At 41.7% G+C, this 14,073-nt stretch overlaps 1 protein-coding gene across 2 annotated transcripts in view; it reads right to left on the bottom strand.

Annotated features, from left to right (window-relative positions):
- The window catches only part of plxnd1 (plexin D1), a 243,171-nt gene that overhangs the window by 113,040 nt on the left and 116,058 nt on the right, over window positions 1-14,073 (bottom strand). For both annotated transcript variants that reach the window (XM_039771008.1, XM_039771009.1), the window contains exons 14-16: window positions 13,200-13,299; window positions 1,986-2,125; window positions 1,720-1,893 (exon numbers count right to left, since the gene is read on the bottom strand). In XM_039771008.1, the coding sequence (XP_039626942.1) occupies window positions 1,720-1,893; window positions 1,986-2,125; window positions 13,200-13,299 (414 nt within the window). The remainder of the gene's footprint in view (window positions 1-1,719; window positions 1,894-1,985; window positions 2,126-13,199; window positions 13,300-14,073) is intronic.

Here is a 14,073-nt window from a genome sequence, read left to right as displayed (position 1 = left end):
TGCTTGTATTAGGAATGTGTTAGTTTTCGCATACCCCTTGGCGTCAGAGCGCAGGGTCAGCCATTGTACAGTGCCCTTGGAGCAATTGATGGTTAAGGGCCTTGCTCAAGGGCCCTTCAAACCGGCAACCTTTGGGATATCAGCGCAGATCCTTAGACTCAGAGCCACCACTCCACCCCTCAAACATACTTTATAAAATAATAGTTGTTCCATTGCCCTAAAATAAGAAAAATATGCAAAAGACAGAAGCTGCTTTTGGCGGGAGGACAAAGGATATTGACTACTTAAAAATCAGGAATGGCCTATAAGTAGACAAGATAATATGAAATAAAAAATTAAGATAGATAGATAGATAGATAGATAGATAGATAGATAGATAGGAAATGATCAATCTACCTATCTATTATAATAGACTGAACACATGAGTGGGCATCCTGGCCACAATGGGGCAAGGATCCTAACCCGGACAGCAGGCCAGCCCTTCTTAAGAATGAAAATGCAGGTGAGGATCATCCTGCACCATCCAGGAAGCAAGCACGAAATGCCACTACAGAAGTGAGTATGCAGGGGCAGGTTTAAGTTTCTTACCTGGTCAGGAGGCCAGTGTGATGCAAGGACTACATGCTCCCCCGATAAACTAGATGCAGCATCCCTGGGCTAGGAGCCCTACTCAGACACCCACAGGGCATGCTGGGACCTGTAGTCCCATGGGGCATCCCTGTTGGGCTCCATGGGGGTTGCCAGCGGGAGCTTCTGGGATTAGTAATCCCTACTTTGTGGGGCTTCTGTTTGAACCAAAAGTAATTCCAACAGGCTATACCCTAGCACCAGAAGTACTCCTTGGACCAGTATAAAAAAAGCCACTCTACATCATCCAGGCAAGTTGGAGTCGGGGATGAAAGGACAGACAAAGCTTGTCTGGGAGGTGTGGAGAAGAAAAAAGATAGAAAAATAGAATTGTGTTGTGTTTATGCCACAGTCGAAGGCCTTTGTAAAGGAATTTGTGAAAATAAACCTTTTTATTATACCGGGACTTGTGTCTGTACAGTTGTGTCTGGGATGCATCGCCCCCTAGTGGTCACACTATCTATCTATCTATCTATCTATCTATCTATCTATCTATCTATCTATCTATCTATCTACAGGAACTTTTATTGTATTTTTTTCAGATTCTGACATCTACAGTACCAGCAGTGTAACTGATCTGCTTTAGAACACATAGAGAGGCAACGGTGGAGAATAAACCAGAAGCCTTGTGGTTTACAGTTCAATGCATTAGCCCCAAACCCATAATGCCTAAATAAATAAACACACACGGGCCACATAGGGACGTAGCAGTGTTGCCAGCTATTAGCTCTTTGCTCAACTCATCATTTGGATGTCTTAAGTATTTAGCTAGTACTTTTTCCTTGTACGGTACTTGTGATTTTCCCTGAGGGTGTTTGGTTTCCTTCCACAGTAACAAGTCATGATGTACGGCTCTGATGATTCTAAATTGGCCTAGTGTGGAGAGTGTGTGGGTATGGCAGTGATTTGATGGAAGTGTTGATTTATGTCTTTGCAGTGCAAACCGGAAGTGTACATGGAATAAATATTCTCATTGTAAGATTCCCCCAGAAGGAATGGCAGAGAACATCTGAATTAAACAAATAAATAAACTGTGCCTCACCATTTACTCCATTTGATAATACAAGTATTAAATTAGCAGATGTCACTTACCTAAGGTGGCTGGTTTTTGGCGTGATGTCAGATATAACTGGATTCTTCATATATTTGTATATGGTTCCATTGCTTTTGATGCATGTGTTATTTTCAAACTGTACACACACATACACGTCCGCCTTTGAAAACTGCACCTCTGGCATGATGCAGCTGATTGTTGATTGTGCCTGCCTGCCAGAGAGAAAAATGACACAAATAGCAGCTGATGTTTTTTGGTCTTCTGATAAGCATGTACTTTATCTTTGAAACATTTCGTAACTTACTCCAGGATAGTGCACTCTTTAGAGCCATTCACCAGAACCTTTGTTTTTGAGCCAACGTCCAAATATGTGCCACCGATGACTACTTTTGTTCCTCCTGCCCTTGGCCCAAAGTCAGGCTTAATTGATTGCACAGTTGGAATCTAAAAGATAGAAAACAAGAAGGTGACATGTTAGATGGTACATATGTGCGCTTGTGATGTATCCCAGAACCCAGAGCTGCACACACTCTGTATTCACCAGAATGCAGTTCTCCTGGACCGTACCTTCATGGCCAGTGCTGTCAGCAGTATACATAACTCTTGTGATGCAAAGGTGTGCCAATTATGACTTTAACATATCTCAGCTTGAAAGATTGAGAACCTACTATCTCTGCTCACATTTTTGTCACAGGCTCGCCCTCTGAGTTCCTCCCAGGTATGTGGTTCTACACCAGACCGAGAGGTGGCACTGTTACTAACTGTTTTGTCTTCTTCGTCTTCCCCAATAGTTCAGAGAAACCACCCAGTTAGGGCTACTGACCATTCCCTTCTGGTCCCTGGACCATGAAAGCATGACGGCCTAATAGGAGGCATTCATTATTTACCCAAGTAACTAGAGCATTTGTTTTAGCTGCAATACTTTGTTGGTCACAGTTCTGTTTAACTTTCAAGTGACCAAGTGTTTGTTTGAAGTAAACGGGAATGGTCAGGTTGGTGCCTTCAAAAAATGTATTTTCTGTTGAGCCTGTCATTTCCTTCAACGACCATAAGGGACATAAACCTTGAAAATTATTTCAGTCCACATTACTGCTCTCTGGCAACCAGTCCCATTTTTTAAAATTAATAAGATTTTTGATTTGCTGCAAAAATGCCATATAATTTGCTTTAGAAAAATATGGATACAATCAATCCTCATACATTGGAAACTCAAAGTATGGACAGAAGCATTAGGGAATAAGTGGAATCAGTTCAACTTTAATTATACTAAAGTGTGAAAACCCAATGTATTCATTAAACTTTTATTCTAAATGAATGTAGCAGAAAACATAAGGATTACACGTGACTAGTGTCACAACTATGCTATAAGGAGGAAGGACTGCAGAGGCAAAAAATACACCCATCCATCCATTTTATGAAATCTCTATCTCCATTTAATGATTACTGGGAATGAAAGACTCCCCTAGCAGTACTGGGTGCAAGGCACAAACCAGCTTAGATTGGATTCCAGTCCATCACAGCACATGAGCACAACAATTCATTGTAGGTGTTATGATATGGAGTCATAAACCTGATAAGGTGTGTGAGGCTCTCAAAAGACCCATAAAGCAGGCCAAGACCTTCATTAGCCTCACCCAAAAGAGGCTCACCCCAGTCCAGTCAGTCACCCAACGGCTACCTGCAGGCTTTGGCCTAAGGCGGATTAAAATATAGAACTAGTATTAAAAGTTCAAAAGAGAAAGTAAGTCCTAGAAAATACCAAAATGCCTTGAATGTAAGCCTCTAGCTTGTGAAACAAAAGGGCAAAGAAGAATCCATAGAAAAACAAGATTTCTTAACAAAATACAAAAATATACCCAAATACTCAAAAGGTCACAAGCAATTTGCCTAAAAAGTCAATCCAAATCAAACAAGTGCCAATACACAATCGTAAGGCCGACATCCAGAAAACATAGTGAATAAATAACAATTACCAGACATTACTTCTTAAAAACTCAATATACCACTGCTCAGCTCTTCTCTCTCGTCAACGTATAAAGCCAGAGGGAGCACCCGGCAGTAGTAAAGTCAGAGTGGCCCGCCTCCTAAGGTTCCACCCACAAAGTACAAAGAATGGCAACAACTTTAATGATAAATCATAAATAAACATAACAGAAATAACTTAAAAATATGTAAATAATAACAAACACAAACATACACATAAACCAGGGAATAAAACTGCTAAATATAACAGCAGGCCAATGTGGAGTTGCCAATTAACCGAATATAAACTTCTTCTGGGTGTGACAAAAATCGAGGATATTATTAGAATATCCACATGAGGTAAACTGTGAAAACTGCATACCCTAACAATGACTTCAGACACAGGTCTGTGGGCTTGTGATATGGAATGGCTAAGCACAACATCGACCAACTCTGTTGAGATACAGTCACCACCCAGCCTAACGAGCACATCTTGAGATGTAAAAGAAAGACTGGAGAACCCAGAGAACAACAAATGCAGATGTAGTAAGCATATGAAAAATCCCTGTAGGCACTGCTGTAGTTCAATGTAATGATGTTGGAGTTACAGTATGTAGCCAAACGTTTGTGGAAACCTGACCAACACATCTATATGAGCTTGTTGGACATCCCATTCCAAAACAATTGGCATTATTAAGGGGTTGGCTTCCCCTTTGTAACTATAACTGTCTCTACCCTTCTGGAGTTTCTGTGAAAATTTATGCCCATTCAGCCAATAATGCAACACTTGTGAGGTCAGGTTTGATTTTGAACAAGACCACCTGGCTTACAGTCGCCATTCTAATTCATCACAAAAGTGTTCGGTATTGTTGAGGTCAGGCTCATTGTAGGTCATTAAGTTCCTCCACAACAGAACCAACAGACCAAGTCATTATGAACCTGGCTTTATGCACAGGAGAATAGTCATGCTGGAACAGAAAAGGGGTTTCCACAAGTACACAATTATCTAAAATGTGTTGTGATGGACGGCTGGGTTCCATGCCCGGCCGGGAAGCCCCTGCTACATATGTTCCAGGGGAGCAACTTTGGACAGCTCAATACCTCCCCTGGGACGCTTGGTGGCAGCCTCCCGGGCCGACAATGATTCCCCAGCCTCCCACCTGGCTCCATGGGAGATGGAGTCTTCCAAAGCCTTGTTGGGAGCTGGGATGGCCACTAGGGGGTGCTGCCGAGTTTCAAGAACCTGGCTGGACAAGTCATCAGCCCAACCCGGAGGTGCAATTGGGACCAGGTGGTCAAGCACCTGGAACACTTCTGGGTGGGCTATAAAACGGGCCAGCCTCCACCACTCAAAGGCCAGAATCATGAGGAAGAGGTTGCCTGGGAGGAGTAGTGGTGCAAGGTGGAGAGTTGTTGTTTGTGTTAAAGTGCTTCTGAGACTGTGTTGGGCCTGTGGGACACGGGGAAGATGTGCCCCACGGCTGAAGATAAAATAAAAGCCTGTGTGACTTTTACACGTGCCTCTGCGTAGTCTGTGCCTGGTTGGGCGCTATATAGCGCCTTTATCACAGTGTTTATGTGCTGTAGCATTAACTGTACCCTTCACTTGGACGAAGGGGCTGAACCCAAACAGTGAAAAACCGCCCCAGATTATTGTCCCTTCTCCACCGAAATTTATTGTAGGCAGTAAGAAATCTGGAATGTAGCATTCTCCTGGCATCCACCAAACCCAAGTTTGTCCGTCAGATGCCAGATAGTGAAGCATGATTCATCACTCCAGAGGACACGTTTCCACTGCTCCACTGGTGCACACCATTAGTAAAGGTGCTGTACACCACTGCAGCTAACACTTGGTATTGCACAAAGTGATCTTAGGCTTGTGTGCAGCTGCTCGGCCATGGAAACCATTTTCATGAAGCTACTGATGCACAGTTCTTGTGCTGATGTTAATTGCAGAGGCAGTTTGGATCTCTGTTGTGGGTGCTGCACACAGGACAGGTGATTTTCACATCCTAGGTAATTTAGCACATGGCTGCCCTGCTCTGTACGTGGTCTGCCACTTCACAGCTGAGCAGTTTTTGCTTCTTGATGCTGCCATTTCATAATAACAGCACTTATAGTTGACCAGGACAGATCAAGCACAGCTGAAATTTCATCTACTGACTTATGGCAAAGTTGGCATCATATGGCAGTGCCACAGTTAAAGTCACTGAGCTCTTCAACACAACTCATTCTACTGTTAATGTTTGCCAATGGTTTTACACACCTTTTAACAAAGAGGGAGGCTGGAACACCAAAACTCAGTAATTTTTAGGGATGCCCACATACTTTTGGATATACAGTGGATGAGAGAGTAGTGCTGTTGGCTGTACCACTCTAGTGATCATAGTGTGTTAGATATATGCAATCCATTCTCATTTTGCAAAGTTGCTTGAATCTGTCAATTCTGAAACCTGCTTAATTCAGTTCAAGGAGCTTTTATTATAATCATACATGATACATCCATTATCAAAATTAGGATTATGTTAGGAATGCAGATGAATTACATTAATCTATCAATTTGTTTATTCTTAGAATCCAAAGAATTTGTATTCAGAATCCATCCTGGACAAGACAACAAGCCATTAGTGAAAGAAATTAATTCTCACTTTTTTGTTCTTTAAAGTCATCTATAATATGATAATGAAGCTAATAATAATAATATAATACTCTAAAGCTAATTAATCAAAATTTATCTAATGCAGAATCTTTTAAAGGAGACAGAGTAGCCTAAAAATTGTGTTGACAGCAAGATTTGTCTTGACCTGGAATAAAACGAATGTCTAATTTATGTGACACTATGAATATGGAAACATTGATAAAATTGTTTGGGATTCAGAGGTGTGTAATCAGTCTTCATATCTATAATGCCTTTCAAAGTGAACACTAACACAAAAGCAATGAAGACGGCAGCATTATGAAAAGAAAGGAATGAAATGAATGTAAATTCTAAATGGCATATTTCAAAGTTAACCTCTCCTTTTATTTCTGACCCACATGTAGTGTAAGTGAGGTAGATCATCCATAACGAGTGGGAAGGAAAACTTCTAATCCATCACAATGCACAAAATAACACCCTCCTCTCTTGTCAATTTTAGCTTTGCTGAACAAATCAGCCGGCATACATTTGGACCCTTGGAGGGAACTGGAATGCCTGGAGGACGCTTGCTTTGTTAAGATGGCTGGGAATCTCCAAGGGGTCCAAGTAGCAGCACAGCTACCTGCTTCACAGTATAGCCAATTAGAGCAAATAGGTTTGCCAACACACTGCATTAGGAATGCAAAGGCTAAACAACTGGAGCCGGTTTACATCAAATCTTTCATGGTGAGCATGGTACTAGGAATTCAGCATCATAAAATCTATTCTTATTTTACACTGTACCCCTTGATGTAACCACACATTTAGAAAGAGGTGTGGATTTTATTAAGCTTGCTTCATAGACAGTGTTGGTGCAGAAGCATTGATATTAATATCATGAGTGGAATGCAATAAAATCATTTCAAATTTTTATAAGAAACTCCATAACAAATCATTTTAGAAAAGCATAAGAGTATAAGAATGGCCAGGCTCATTGAAGCACATTGCTCAGCGTCTGCATTGTTAGAGATCTGCTACTGCAATTGGCTTTGGCATGGAATTCCATGTGCTGTATAGAATTCATGTTTAAAGAAGCAGCTTCCCTTCCAGATGAAAGCTCTGAGCAGCACGTCAGTGGAAATATAGAGGATGTTCCCAAAAAGATAAGTCAAAAATAATGTCAAAGGCATTCCAGGGTAGGATCTACATCCTTAAGGTCAAGGAAGACTATTGTCTTCGGATGTGCTAATGCACAGTTTCCTCTTCTTTCTACTGCCTCGTGGAGGCAGATGTTTCCTGGCTTAGCTCTCCTTTCAGAGCATCAAGAGTTGAAAAATAAACACCACTCTTCCTTTTCACTTCCTGAGTATTTTTTTACTTCAGAATTGAGATGGCAGTGGATGAAGACAATATCAACAGACCTCTTTTTCCCTTTTCAATATGCATTTTCATTTTTAGAGGAATGAAAGGGAATGGCAACCTTTTTGAAAAATTAAGCTTGCTCTACTCAAACATTTGCAGCTGTTAGAATATAAGCAACAGAAAATGGGATGTGATTTGTTGTTCGTAGCAAACTAAAAGCAGGGATAACCATTTAACTTCGTCCATTGCACATGTGGCAGCTGAATTATAAAAAAAACAAAAGTTAGTTTTCCACCCAACCATCCATTCACACATTTCCAGACCTTGCTCAGGCCAATAAAGAGTTGCTGCCTGCTACCCTCTCTTCTGGCATTGTTGGTGTTCAAGAAAGTTGTCCATATTGCCCAGTTTTGTCCATTGTTTTAATGTGTGAATCACAGGAGAAACGACACTCATTGTCGAAGTTCACACAACTACTCTTTATATATAAAATCCTAAGCCTAAAAGTGCAACGATTTTTTGTCACGCTTTAAATCGGGCTTATTTTAAAATTTACATATATATTGTGACGTCCCGTCGAATAAACACACTCAGGAGCCGCTTGTCCGGGGAAGTCTTCCAAATGCCGACTCGCTTTTTATTCAATATGCCGCAATATAAACGGTGCCCTACAGCCGCCCGTTGTCTGGGTCACGGGGACACCTCCAAAATAATAAAGACTAATCACCTTCGTCCTATTTACCTCTCAAAAACATTTACTTCCCTTCTTTTTCACCTGATGCTGTTCTCCTCCCTTTCTCCAGCCCCTCCGTTAATTAACCCGGATCCCTGTCACTCTTCTCTCTCTAGGGAGGTGCCCCAAGCCCTTACAAACAGGGTTCCCCCAAGACTCCACCCCAACACTGCTTCCCTTCCCTATAGCCCATGCAATGGCAAGACACGTCACAATATGTTTGGTATCATTCTTTTCAGAATGTATCAAACTTTAATGTGATGTTGTTAGATTTTCAGATTCTTATTCTGTTTTTAAATTATAAACTAAAATATCAAGACATTTGTGGGGCGGCTTACTAGGCCGCAACTTGGGGTTGGACGCCAAAAGCACCAGGGGGGCTTGTACCATATCTTTAAATACAATAGCTTTCTTTAATAGAGTGGCTCAGCTGCATGATATATGGGGGCCCAGCGCCTGCCCCCGAGTTTGGCGAGAGAAGCAAGCAGTGGGTGGAGCCTCCTAGTGTGTATAGAATTATTTAAAAACGTATTTTGATCTTTCATACTAACTGTCAAGCAAATCGGACAGTTTCTTCAGGGTGCAATTATTTGTATGGCCACAGAATGTATGCTGAACTATCAAAGAGCAATCTTTTTATATAGTGCCTTTCTATACCATCCCAAGCCATTTAACAAGTACAGACGCATTGTGCAGTTGTATAAATTTGAAGCACAGGCAGGTTAAGTGACTCACTCAGGGTCATTATGGGGGCCAGAGGTTGTAACTGAACTGTAAATCTTGTGCTTCAAGTTCCAGTCCCTTAGTCACAAAAACCATACAACCTGCCTAGCAGTCAGTGTTAGTCACTGGAGTTGCAATGGATACCAGAAAGGACCTAACTATGTTAAGATCTTCATTGACTGGTTGGAATAGTGTTTATTTTCTTCGTACCTGGGCTTTGTGCCAGACCTGAACAAAAGACACATCGGTGATTGTGTTGGTGCTGCCTATTGTACAAGAAGTCAGCCAGAGGAATTCACTAATGATGGTACCAGATGCCATCCATCTCTCAGGTTTACAGTTAATGTTTTAATCACAACTCTAGCATTTTTAGATGTCTGTGTTTCTGTCAGCTTTCCAGGACTTACAACATCTGCCTATTACAGGCTAACTGACTTACACATTTATGTACTTTCTTTACAGCTTCTTCCATCCCTGGCATCCCTACTGAAAACTTTCAGCTTCATTCACAGTTCCTTACACACCACTGCCTCTGCAGTGATGAGGTTGTCTTCTGCAGTGAAGCACTAAGAATGAGGAGTTCCTTTATTGTGTGGTGGATGGCTATTTAATAGAAGGTCCTGGGGAGAGAGCCCATCCAGAACATTATCTCCCCTGGAGTGCTAGAGGACAGCCCCCCTGGTGTACAACAGTGCCACGGGTTTGAAACATGGAAGCTCAATCCTACTGGGGCCCATGGCCACCACCAGGTGATAGCCTGGAGAGCTGCAGAGCCCTTATGGGCAGCTCTTCCGCGACACCTGGAAGTGGGTCAGCAAGCACCTGGAGCACTTCCATGTGCCTTATAAAAGGAGCCAGTAGCCACTACTCCAGGAGGCAGAGTCGGGAGGAGGTAGACAAAGCATCCCGGTGGAGTGGAGGAAAGAGAAAGAGAGAGAGAGAAAAGATTTGCATTGTGCTGTGGACTGTGCTGCACCGGTGGGAAACTGGGGAAGGCGATTCCCTCAGGAAAAAGAAAGAAAAATAAAAACATGTGCCTTGAACTTGTGTCCCACGTCTGTCTGTGTTGTGTTTGGACAGCGGTGCAACCCCTGGTGGTCCACAACTGATAATCTATACTAATAAAAGGCAAAGCCCTCACTGATTGACTCACTCACTCACTCACTCACTCATCACTAATTCTCCAGGTTTCATTTAGAAATTCTACCCGTAACGGTCAAAACGGTTGACAACGTCTGTCATGTTGAACTTTCTTATTTAAGGCCCCATCTTCACGAAATTTGGTAGGCGGCTTCCCTGCGCTAACCAAAACCAATGTATGTACTTATTTCGGTGGTATGACGACACTGTCGGCCGCCATATTGAACTTTCCAACGTCACTAATTCTCCAACTTCCCGTGTAGCTAGAAGGCTGACATTTGGCAGGCTCATTCCTTACAGCTTACTTACAAAAGTTAAGCAGGTTTCATTTCAAAATTCTAAGCGTAACAGTCATAACGGTCGACAACATTCGCCATGTTGAACTTTCTTATTTATGGCCCCATCTTCACAAAATTTGGTAGGCGGCTTCCTTGCGCTAACCGAAACCGATGTACATACTTATTTCGGTGGTAAGACGCCACTGTCAGCCGCCATATTGAACTTTCCAATGGTCTTTGTTACTTATAGGCCCATCTTCAAGAAATTTGGTACGCGGGTTCCCAACGCTAACTGAATCCTACTTACGTACATATATACGTCCATAGCCTGCAGCTCGGTCACCGTGTGAGGCGGCGTTGGGTCCCCCATCCCAACGCCTTACACGTTGTTGGCTGCCTGCCTATATAAGACCGTCCGTCACTCCAGTCTCTACATTCCCTTCCTTGCTTCGCCACGGGACTCACGTCTCCCTGCTGATAACTGCAGTCTTTTTATTTAATCCAAGGCTTCTCTGCTGTTTTATTGTTTGTTTATTACAATTATAGTTATTGTGTCGTTATTTTATTATTGTGTAGTTATTTTAGACTTACTTTACATTGTTCAGGTACCCATTTCCTTTATTATTCCAACCGTACCCCCATTACCATGTCTATCGAGGTGATTACCATCGATCAAAGAACTGTCACTTACCGAGTGGTTTCCATGCCGGAGATGGCACCTGCCTTTTCCATTCTCTTTGTTACATATTGCACGGCCATATCAGGCTCACTCTTGATATCCAGATGAACATTGTGTCTTATGTATTGAATGACTGGGACGGGTTCAAGGTGTGGACTGATGATGGTACAGGAGATAATTATACTACACAGGAGCACTAGAAGAGTGAAATGCTTAAGCCCTTCACCTATGGTTCTGCATGTGAGTTGATGGCTGCCGCTGAATTGTTCGGTTGTCGCTTTCAAGTGTACCGAAATGGCCAAATGTTTTACACCTTTCAACAACCGCCAATGCCTCTTAAACATCTTAGATTCACAGGTGACGATTTCAGTAGTGGACACTTTGATGTTTAATAATGTTTAAATTCTCAAAAGCTGGATGTGAAGTTATCGATGAAACCGGTTGTGTGCTTACAACGCTTGACAGATGCCAAATGTCACTTCAACACAAGTCCTGCAAATACTGTCATAATTGAAACAAACCATGAAACTCAAACCGATTATGACAGCAGCAATCCAAGCTGTGAGATTTGAAACAAGATTACTGTTCACATGGCCAACTGTACGTTACATGCTCAAGAGTAAGCTCAGCGCACAGCTTGGTCATATTACAACCGGAGGGCCGAACTCACAATGTGGTATACAAAGAGATCCTTAACAAATAATTATTGGTATATTTTCCCTCAGTTTAAAAAGGTTTTAAGATTTTCTTCTTAATAAAAATTTTAAGGCAGTACTTCGCCATTGCGAAGCGCGGGTATTTTACTAGTCTTAAATAATGGACAGAGCACTTAATCAAACAAGGAGCAGACCTAATAACATCAAGTCCGAGAGAAATCCCATTAATGAAACTCTCAGCACGGTGGTCCTCCCATTTCACCCTAATACTCTATCTCCCCAACAGGTCAGCAAACAAAAATTTCCCTGTGTTGCAGACTGAGCTTTTTTTCTAAACCTTCTGTGATTTCCTTCCACCTAACCTACAGTATGCAAACCTCTCATACACAGTTCAGTTCACAAAGGAGAGCCACATTCTTCACCAGGCATTTTGAGCTGTACTAGGAGCCACTCTATCACTTGCAAATATATTACCAACAATACCCTTGAACCTGGTCTCTTTGGTAAATTCAACATGAAACAACCATCCTCTTACCAGTCTACTTCATTTCTTGTAGAAGTGTCCAGCCATCTACATAGGTGAAATAAGGAGAGCATATTGAAGCTGTTATGATCAAAGACCTTACAAAGCCTTTAGTAGAACACTTCACATCCACTGATCGTAGCCACATTGATCGTTTTGTGTGTGTTCTTTCACAGGGCTTCAAAGATACTTTTAAAAGAAAATCAGAAGAAGCTAAGCTCATTCTCAACCTGGGATCAAATATTGCTGCAGGTCTTAATAAGTAACTCACTTTATTATCCCTCCCTTCATCTTCTCTCACCTACTCTCACCTTTTCTCCTTTCATCTTCTCTGGTTTGTTCCCTCCTTCCCCTTCTATAAATTTTACCTGCTCATTCCTTATCAGTTGGACACCTGATGAAGACTATATAGCCAAAATGTTGTGTCTTTAAACTGCTTTCATTATCAGCATGTAAGTAACGTTTAACCTTTTTGTTTTTTGCAGATGTGTACTGATGCAGCCTCTCACTAATTCTATAGCAGTCAATATAATGTAAAATATAATGAAACTATATTTAGGAGGATACTTGTGCTGATATTGTCAAGTTTACAATATATGTTTATTATGCTTGTGTTCTGTGAACTGCATGGTCATTTTTCATTTTTTGGATGTCCACTTTGTCAGCATGTTTCCACACTTTCATTCTTTTCATTTGGAGCCATTTTTTTTTTCAAATATTTATTTACTCGTCAGTTGTTCATATTTTTGGCCTTGTCCTTACATCATTTTGCATTATGCATAACAAGCACAGAAAAAAGCTCATTAAAAATAACAATGCATGTATTAAGAGATCCTAGGACTTACCACATAGGCAAACCTCTCTCTTGACTTGCCTTCTGCTGGGGCTTTCACCGTCACCACATCAGAAAACTCCTTGGTCACCGCAGCTGTTTCACAGATGATCCTACGGCAAATTATGCAAATAGAGGTTTAGTGTCAGAATCCATTCAGACAAAACCATACAACACTGAAAAGAAAAAGCATTATGTCTTCAGAGAATTCAGAGAAGAGTTACAAAAATACATCAGATGCAACTTTTTTAACATCTCCAATGTCCAACCTTTGCTTGCATAAAAGCTCATAATTAATTTTACCAACCTCACACAAAAATACTCTACTGTAAGTATAAACTTAAAGTCCAATTAATCAGTTCACCACATTCTAATGGGAAATCCAACTTTTACAGATGGTTGAGATTTTGCTTACTTCCAACATGGCCTCACCTTCCTTGTCATGTCATTTTTAGTCCTGCTTAATCCAGACCAGAGGGTCTTGTCTATTCCAGCTAGCATAAGGAGCAAGGCAGGAACAAACCCTGAACAGGGTGCCAGTCCATCACAGGACACACACACACACACACACACCCCAACCACACAATTTTACCAATTGAATCAAGCTGCATGTCTTTAGATAGTGGGAGGAAACGATTGGGAGAAATTTGGGCAGATATGGGGAGAACATGCCGACTCCTAGCAGAGAGAACCCTGGCTGTCCACCCTGGTCTCCTTACTGCAAGGCAGCTGCTCACCTTCCTCCACCTCACTTTCCTTCACTCCAAATTATTCCATCTTCACTTTCACAAAGAGTAACATTTTTTGGCAAGCCCCTCTCCCCTCAAATTCTTCTTATTGTTTAAATGACTCTTAGGTGCTAGCCCACTTTGCAAAAATATTTTTGT

The sequence above is a fragment of the Polypterus senegalus genome, chromosome 12 (genome assembly GCF_016835505.1).
Source record: "Polypterus senegalus isolate Bchr_013 chromosome 12, ASM1683550v1, whole genome shotgun sequence".
NCBI classification, from domain to species: domain Eukaryota; kingdom Metazoa; phylum Chordata; class Cladistia; order Polypteriformes; family Polypteridae; genus Polypterus; species Polypterus senegalus.
Note: the sequence above shows the minus strand (reverse complement) of the source record. Positions and strands in the feature narration are given on the sequence as shown.